A 9,229-nucleotide genomic window follows, 5' to 3' on the forward strand; every position below is an offset into this window, starting at 1 on the left:
TTCTTGTGAGAGAACCGCATCGATCAGGGAACCATAGATGATAACGATTCATGTGTGTAGTGTGCACAACAAGAAAACAAAGCTTAGCCATTGATATGTGGTGGTATTAGATATCATCGATGTATGTAGCTTTTAGAGGCGGTAATTGAATCGCCACTAAAAAGAATACTTTTAGTGGTGGTATCTACCTTAATTCCCTTTGGTTCTGCCTCAACTTGCAAAAGGAAAAAAAGGAGTTGCTTTGTGTGTGTGTGTGAGAGAGTGAGAGAGTGAGAGAGTGAGAGAGTGAGAGAGAGAGAGAGAGGGAGAGAGAGAATGTGGGAGGGAAAGATAAAGCCATCCACCCAATGGCGTGACTGTAAATTTCAAATGAAAAAAATAAAGGGAGAAGAAGACAGAAGAGAAAAAAGAAGGGAACATATCAGTAGTGGCGGATTTCTAAAACCATCGATAAAAATAAGATTTTTAAATATAAATGTAAAGCTGATGTGACAAATACTGCCATGTCAGCATTAGTTTTGAAGGTCAGATGGTTGACTCAAGGATAATTCTCATTCTCTTGATGGGAGGAAGAAGTTATCCAAGAGTTATATTAAGTGGGATACGTCTCTACTCTCACTCAACATCAACACACCTTACCATCGATTACCATCGAAGGTGGTTATTGAGAGATTGAGGAGTGACGAGCTAGAAAGCCTACTCCTAGTCGCCTTTCTTTCAAGTGTTCATGAAGCCGCCTGCCACCTGCCACTGCCGACCATCACTTCGCTGGAAAACACAAAGATCGATTGGAAAGAGACGACGGACTTTGATTCGAGAAATCAGCTTTGTTATTAATCTCCCTTGAAATAAACTAAAAAATATAAAAATAAATAAATAAAATAAGTAGATAAATGCATGATGTCTTCTAAGATAATCAAATGCAACTACTACAACAAAACGTGTGTGAGGGAGAGAGGTTTGGAGGTCACAACAATACTAACAACCCTGTCTAGATAGGGCCGCCCTTTAGGTAGTTGTGATCTCTTTCTCGAATGATTTAGGGGTTCAAATAGGAATTAAAATAAACTACGAACTTGGCTAGCGATAGTTGTGATCTCTTTCTCGAATAATTTAGGGGTTCAAATAGCGATTAAAATAAACTAAGAACTTGGCTAATTATATATTTATTTATTTATTGATGAGTTGGGATTGGCTCTGTGTAGTGGAGAACTTGGTCACGTTCATGTTGCCTTATATATATAGAGTATGGGTGGCAGTGGGTGAAATGCATGCCATTTACTTGCTAAAGAAAACGTGTGAGAGCTACCAAAATTTTATATTAATTAATGCAATCCAACCCCATAAAGCATTACTGAGGGTCCTGCCTAATTAAAACTTTATATTTTAATAACTTTTCAAATGGGTATTTTTTTGGTGAATAGAAAATGAATTACCAGAAAAAAAAAAGAAAAAGAAAGAAGAGAATCCGAATACAAGAATGAAGTCAAAAGGCAAGATAGTATGGAGACTCCTATAAAAAAAAAAGGTGTACCTAATACACGAGGATTCCACCATTGTGGGATTTAGGGAAGACCATAATGTATGTAAGCTTATCTTTTTGTTTTTGCAAAGAGACTGTTTTTAAACTCGAACTCGTGACCACTTGGTCAAAATACAGTAATATTGCTGTTGCACAATAGATAGACTCCTATGAAAATAATAAACAACTAAAAGGATGATACATCAAAACCTAAGGAGAAAAGAAACATTTAACCAAAGAATGATACAACAAAACTGTCGATGGGGTGGAAACATAAATAAAGATGATATATCAAAAAGCCGGGGATGGGGGAGAAATAAGGAGGTCCTAACTATTGGCAAGATGCTTACTTCTCAATGTGTCTTGGCTTGTCGTTAAACGAATGGGTAATAATTCATTTTTAATCTCAAAAAAAAAAAAAAATTTCCAGATTTCTTTCTTTAATCCCAACTTTTGGCAAGATACTTATTTCTCAATGGGTCTGGATTTGCTGAACAATTGGGTAATATTTTATTTCTGATATCAATAAGAAATGGATTCCTAGATTTCTTTCTGTAATCCTACCTAACTAAAATCCTTTTTACTAAACAGGCTTTTACTGCCCACTTAAGAGTACATAAACTTCTTTTTTTCCTCTCCATTTTCTGAATCCTATCAAGAATTTGGCATAAATGTTCAAGAAATCTATACTAAAATCTACAAATAATTACTCACTCTTTTGAAATCTGTACCTTTTTACTCAAGTTGAAGAAAAATGAGTTATAGATTTGATGTTCATATATGTGTGCATACATGTGTGAGGGTGAGACCATGATATATATATATATATATATATATAGAGAGAGAGAGAGAGAGAGAGAGAGAGAGAGAGAGAGAGAGAGAGAGAGAGAGAGAATCAACACTAGGGAATCACCTGCAACTTCACCCTACTTAGACTTGGAAATCCTATTTTCAAGATGCCATGTCTGATATTATTTTATCAGATCATATCTTATTGTGATATTTTCTCTCTCTATGATCCAATAATTTTACTGAGTCTAACCATCCCTTCCAAGATGACTTGGTAGCTTTAAGAGAGAAACCACAAACTGAAGTACTTTGGTTTATGTACTTAATCAATTTGTTTTTGAGTATTTTGACCCTTGAATTGGTATCAAAATTTCAGCAAGATGTCGGTGACCATCCGGCCAACTTATAAGGCGAAAGCGTCATTTCATTACAGAACCATTATTGCATTCTGGATGGAACTTGAAATCTAATTGAGACAAAAGGATTTGTTCTTGTACTGTTTCTTCTAATATCCAAACTTTAGTCCATATTTTTAATTTCCTTTGTTTTTTTTTATTATTAATCATCCATACAGGGAGGGACAAGCAAGTAGAAAAAGCTAAAAAGAAGGAAGCTTTTGTTTGTGGGGTAGCAAGAGCACTCAAATTAGCTTATGAAATAAAGACTAAGTATTGTGGTTCAGAATTTCCATAACATGAACTCATCAATTTCACTCATAAAGATAGGCGGTGTGTGAATAAAGGTTAGTGCCATTATCAATGAAAGTTCAAGATTTCATTTTTTTATTCTTACCTTCCTCTTTATCTCCAATAATACAACAATATTGAATCCTTGAGAAAAACCAAAAAAAAAAAAAAAAAACTCCTAGAACCTTCTATATAAGGAGAAGTTCTCATGACTGACAACTTAAGTTGTGATCAGTTGGAGTAGTACAAGCAGAGAAGGGACTCTTCATTCTCTAGCTACTGTTTGTATAGCTTTTTAAGCTCTGTTCCTGTAGAAACTTGAGGGGAAAATGGTTTGTGTTAGCTGTTACACTATTCTCTCCAGCTTATTTAATTGGGTCAATGGCATCTTCAAAACTTTTCCTTCTTTTGTTGTTTAAACTTCAAAATTTTTTGTGTCTCTATCTCTCAGGATGGGAAGGTGACTAATACAGTTGCAGATGCAGTAGACTATAAGGGATTTCCAGTTGAAAGGTCTAAAACTGGAGGCTGGTTGCCTGCTGCTCTTATCTTAGGTTTGTTATCCTCATTTTGATACCCAAGCTTTGCTTCACTTCTCTCTCTCTCTCTCTCTCTCTCTCTCTCTCAAAGTAACAAATTACCTAGACAACCCAATTCCAGAGAGGTCCATGAAACACAGCTCTTATAGTTAGATCTACAAGGCTTATGAATAAAAAAAATTCAAAAACAGAATTTTGAAAATGTTGGCTTCTTCCTGATTCTATTTTTTGAGGTTATGACTGATTCCAATTGAAAAGGGTTATAAATCAGGAAAATAGGTTGTCCATGCTGTCAGGGTGTACAATCCTCTCACAGTCTCTCTCCTCTCCCTCTCACACATTCGCTCCCTCAATTGGTAGAACTTGCATATACCAAGTTCACGGCCAGAGTGCCAATCCCTTGCCCATGAATCAGGACCCAATTAACTAGACCAGAATCTTTAAAAAAAATAAAAAATAAAAAATAAAAAAAATTAATAATAATTAAGGCTTTCTTAACTTCTCTTATTGATTAGGCACTCAAGTGAGGTTACTAATAGAGGAGGGGAAATCCATGTTACCCATCAAAAGAAAAGCATTATTAGCTTCACTTAGTATTCCAAAGTGATGGGTCCATTGGGAAAGGGATAAATATTCCTATGTTTCATGTATCATTCATGTGAAGTTGTCGAACCTTGGGGGATGATTCCTTCCACCTTTTGCTCTCTTTAACTTTCCACCTTAAAAAAATCTATACATAAATTCCACCGACAATTTATCAGAAAAGGTGCCTTCATGGTTTCATCCTTATATGTTTCTGTCTCTCATTATTGAGGGATCCTAGTCTTGCTTTTTGAATTTATCTTTATGTGTACAGGTGCCTACCCCTTCCCTCTACCATTGTGAGTTTTGATGATCTTCTTTTAGAGTCTGGATTCCCTGCAACTTTTTTATGATGCAAGGATTGTCTGGCTACTTGGGACGAGCAATAGAAATCAAAAAGTTGTTTTGTAAATATAATGGATAGTAGAGGTGTATAGAATTTCCAGTTTTTCAAGTGGGTCATGGATTTATAAAATCCTCCATTAAAATTACCTCAACTGTAGGTTCTTCCATGTTTTTCTCTTTCCTTAATAATTTTAGCTTTCAAAACAAAACCTGGCAGTTTTTGCAAACCACATCCTTTTCCTCACTCTAGACTGCTCTTCAAGAACCTGGCAGTTTTTGCAAACCATCTGGGTTTTTTGTGAACTGTATAGTATGGTTTGTCAGGTTTATTTTTTTGTTATTTTTCTGAATTTTGACTCCTTTAATAAAACCATGGTTCATTCGGTCAAACCGGTTGAACTGGCCTGAGTGAGAACCAGACAGCTTTTTTGCTTCACCCTCCTGCCTTGTTTTTACAACTATGGCTACCAAGTAAGCTTTCACTAGGAAGATCCATAGTCATGAAGATTTCTTTGTTGGTTAATACCAAATTATCACTTTCTTCTCTTTTGCTTTCCTAGGAATTGAAATATGTGAGAGACTATCTACAATGGGAATAGCAGTGAACCTGGTGACATACTTGGATGGAACAATGCATCTCCCAAGTTCTACCTCAGCCAATATAGTGACAGATTTTATGGGAACCTCATTTCTCCTGTGTTTTTTAGGAGGGTTCCTTGCAGATTCCTTCTTGGGCAGATACAAGACCATTGCCATCTTTGCTTCTGTTCAAGCACTTGTAAGTGTTGTAGTTTTAATGTTTTCTTCATACACTACTCAACCATAAAAAAATGCTTTAGCTTGAAAATTTAGTAGCCCATTACATGTAGATGATTTTACTCAGAGCTTTAAAGAATGTTAAAATTTTGTAGTAACAATTTTGATGGTGAAACAGGGAACAGGCATGTTAGCAATGTCCACAAAGCTGCCCCAGCTACGACCACCACCCTGCAACACTAATGGTGCCATCCAAAATTGCAAGCAAGCAAATGGATTCCAAATGGGAATTCTATACTTGTCTCTGTATATAATTGCACTGGGAACTGGTGGTCTCAAGTCGAGCGTCTCAGGATTTGGAACTGATCAATTTGATGAGAAAGATGATAGGGAAAGGGCTCATATGGCCTATTTTTTCAATAGGTTCTTCTTCTTCATCACCACAGGAACATTGATGGCTGTTACAGTACTTGTCTACATACAAGATGGAGTGGGTCGAAGTGTGGCATACGGAATTTGTTCTATTTCCATGATTATTGCTATCTTGATATTTTTATCAGGTACTAAGAGATACAGATACAAGAAGAGCTTAGGGAGCCCAATAGTCCATATTTTCCAAGTCATTGTTGCTTCCATGAGGAAGAAAAAGCTTGACTTTCCTTCCAGCATAGGTTTATTTTTTGAGAATTATCCTGAGGCGACAAGAATCCGTCACACAGACCAGTTCAGGTAAGTAACAACAGTTGATAAGATACATAACCAGTTATTATTTCTAAATCTAAGGTACATGTAAACAGAGTACTTGTATTCTTGTTCTTCTCATTGATAATTTTTCTGCTGTAGACTTGTAGTAAATTTGCTTATGTACTAAAGATCTTCTCAGAGTAACAAATAGTAATTCAACATTTCACTATAATTATAATACCGAAAAGCTCATTAGCTACTCTAATGATCCAGTTCAAGAGAAAATTATACATAGGAAGCAAATCATATCCACCTTTAGACTTCTGAAAACATAACAAGATTCAGTGGCATTGCTATGAGGAAATACTCTTTTATACTGATTAAGGACATGTATCTATCTATCGCAGTTGCCTAGACAAGGCCGCAGTCGTCACAGAAGGAGATTTTGGAAAAAATGGTTCTTCAGATCCAAACCCATGGAAACTATGTTCAGTAACGCAGGTGGAGGAGGTCAAAATGATGGTCAGACTACTTCCAGTTTGGGCCACAACAATCATATTTTGGACCACATATGCACAATTGATCACCTTCTCAGTGGAACAAGCTAGTACCATGGAGAGATCAATTGGGAATTTCCAAATTCCAGCAGGATCTCTCACTGTCTTCTTTGTGGGAGCTATATTGATTACTCTGGCAGTCTATGACCGTTTGATCATGCCTATCTGGAAGAGATGGAAAGGGAAAGAAGGTAAAAGGAAAAATTTCTTGGATTAATTGACATATAATTTAAATACAATGAGAAAGATACTTCTTTTGCTGAAAACCACAGTAAGATATGTTGTCAGTTGTCCTCAAGAACATGGTCTAACAGCAATCATGGTTTATAAAATTTATAACAGGTTTCACCAGTCTACAACGAATTGCGATAGGCCTCATCCTCTCTACATTAGGAATGGCAGCTGCAGCAATTGCCGAATTGAAACGTTTATCAGTTGTAAGAGCTGTAAATGGAAACACCTCCACACTGCCTTTAAGTGTTTTCATTTTAATTCCACAATTTTTCTTAGTTGGATCTGGAGAAGCATTCATATATACTGGGCAGCTTGATTTCTTCATAACCCAATCGCCAAAGGGAATGAAGACAATGAGCACCGGGCTCTTTCTTACGACTATCTCACTTGGCTTCTTTTTTAGTAGCTTCTTGGTATCAGTTGTGAAGAGGGTAACTCTAAGCCATGACAGGCAGGGTTGGCTAGCTGATAATATTAACAATGGAAGACTTGATCTTTTTTACTGGCTCTTAGCTGTGTTAAGCTTCATTAATCTTGGAGCCTATCTTGTTTGCACTCTATGGTACAAACCACAAACTTCTAGCAAGGCTGTGCAGATGGAGAGTGTTGGTAATGGTTCCCTGGCTGAAGAGAAGTGCTAGTGATTAAGGATTGTAAGCATTACATGTTTTGAGTCTTTTTTTTTCCCCCCTGTGGGTCTTCTTCTGTTTCCTTTGTACATTGGAATGTTTATGGCTTTGCATTAGAAATTAGGATTGTGGGCATAAGGTTCAGTTTTGTAGCTGCTGTAAACAAAGAGTACTTTTGATCAATTCCATGGCTTGGGTGTTCTTCCACATCCAGCTTCTCTTCTTCATATTGCTATCAATCAAATTCCTTATAAAAGATTGCTTTGATCCACAAATTACAAGCATTAGATTATCACACTTTTTAATACTCATTACAAGAAAACAGGTCTTTTTTTTTCTTTTCTTTTTTTAAAATGACAGAAAATCACATGAACAGATGTTGGCTTCTCGGTCCTAATGGGGTCACTAATACCTTTCAATTTAAGAAAAAAATATTTATCTATTGTTAACTCTCACTAATCCTTTTCACTTGAGAACAGAGACTTGAAAGGAACCCACCTCCCAACCATCAAAAGAAACATGGCCTATGTATTTGTTACAGAGACTTGAAGTTTCTTCATGAAAAGGTATTATATTGTATGGGTTTGCATGTAGTCAATTAAGCACAGAAACTTCAAGTTCTTATAATAAAAAAAAAAGTTCCTATAACCAGCTCATTAAACCCCTCTAATGAGACAATATTAAATACAAGAAACTAAAAGTGTCAGTTTTCTATTGCTCTCAAAACTCTTTACAAGTAAGGATTACACCACCATAGCTTTACACTTAAGAGGCCCAGCTTCCAAATAGTTTTCTAAAGTATATGCAAATAAATCTTTTAAAACTAAAATTTTATATGTGGTAAAATTTTCCAAAAAAATTGTTTTGAAGATGTAAAATGTGATTGTAAGATTTTTCTATTCTTGTTTCTCATTTATTTAACATGATAAAATTATTTAAAATTAGGGTGATTATCCTTGTAACAAATACATAGGCAATATGTATCCATCCAAGGCAACAAACGATGGTCTTAAGACATTGAAATTTCATGAAAAAATATTTTACAGCCAAATTATTAGTACAATTTTTTTAATAAAATATGAGGTCCCCTGAATGATTCTTCCACTTTAAAATTTTATAAGTTTAAAGAGAAAAGTGAAAAACTCTATTTTACCATAAATTATTATGTTTTTGATTATTTTACACCGAAACAAACCAAAGCTTAATTATAGATGAGAAGAAATTAAAGTGAAACAGGAGAAGCTTACAGAATAATAGTAACCCACTAAACCAAACAGAAAAATAAACTTAATGGAAAGTAAAGCAACAACCAACCCTCAAATGTGAGTTGAGCTCTCTCCTATCATGAAGGGTGATATCATTGTTCCCATTGAAGATAATATTAGTTAATAGCTCTTGTTAATGCTCTTTGTTTTATCATTCTTTACATCAGAGATGATTGTAAGCATCCAAGTTAATAATTTTTTGGTAGATTTGAAGTGTGGTTAGGTCTATTAGTGCAAAATATGCATCTATCTTTCATACATTTACTCATGCTAGATTACTAGAATATTATTCAATTCTTTGACAATTGTTTTATGTATTATGATTGATTCTCTGAAACAAGTATTGAAAATGTGTAACCTTTGCACCCCTTGGCCTCTTAAAAGGGTGTTGAACTTCTCTTGTGGCAACACAAATCTACACTTATATATATGAGAAAAGTTCTTTGTGTCCCTCTCTGTGGGGGACACAGGGGCCACATCTATACACAGTTGGGGGTGGGGGGGGTGCTATAGGGGAGCGTTCTCTGTGAGAGAGCACAGGGGCCACGTGTGTATGACAGCCAATGAGAGCGCACACTAGCATCTCAAGGCAGAATTTTCACCTTTCATGGGGGACGGGGTGGTTATAGATAGAGAGAGAG

At 35.7% G+C, this 9,229-nt stretch overlaps 1 protein-coding gene across 1 annotated transcript; it reads left to right on the plus strand.

Moving 5' to 3' along the window:
* The first annotated feature begins 3,255 nt into the window (after positions 1-3,255).
* LOC122650383 (protein NRT1/ PTR FAMILY 6.2-like) lies at positions 3,256-7,530 on the plus strand. Its single transcript, XM_043843800.1, has 6 exons — positions 3,256-3,329; positions 3,449-3,551; positions 5,024-5,241; positions 5,398-5,948; positions 6,311-6,651; positions 6,803-7,530. The coding sequence occupies exons 1-6, from the start codon at positions 3,327-3,329 to the stop codon at positions 7,333-7,335; spliced, it is 1,749 nt and encodes a 582-aa protein (XP_043699735.1). The 5' UTR covers positions 3,256-3,326; the 3' UTR covers positions 7,336-7,530.
* The last annotated feature ends 1,699 nt before the right edge of the window (positions 7,531-9,229 follow it).

The sequence above is a fragment of the Telopea speciosissima genome, chromosome 2 (genome assembly GCF_018873765.1).
Source record: "Telopea speciosissima isolate NSW1024214 ecotype Mountain lineage chromosome 2, Tspe_v1, whole genome shotgun sequence".
NCBI lineage: Eukaryota > Viridiplantae > Streptophyta > Magnoliopsida > Proteales > Proteaceae > Telopea > Telopea speciosissima.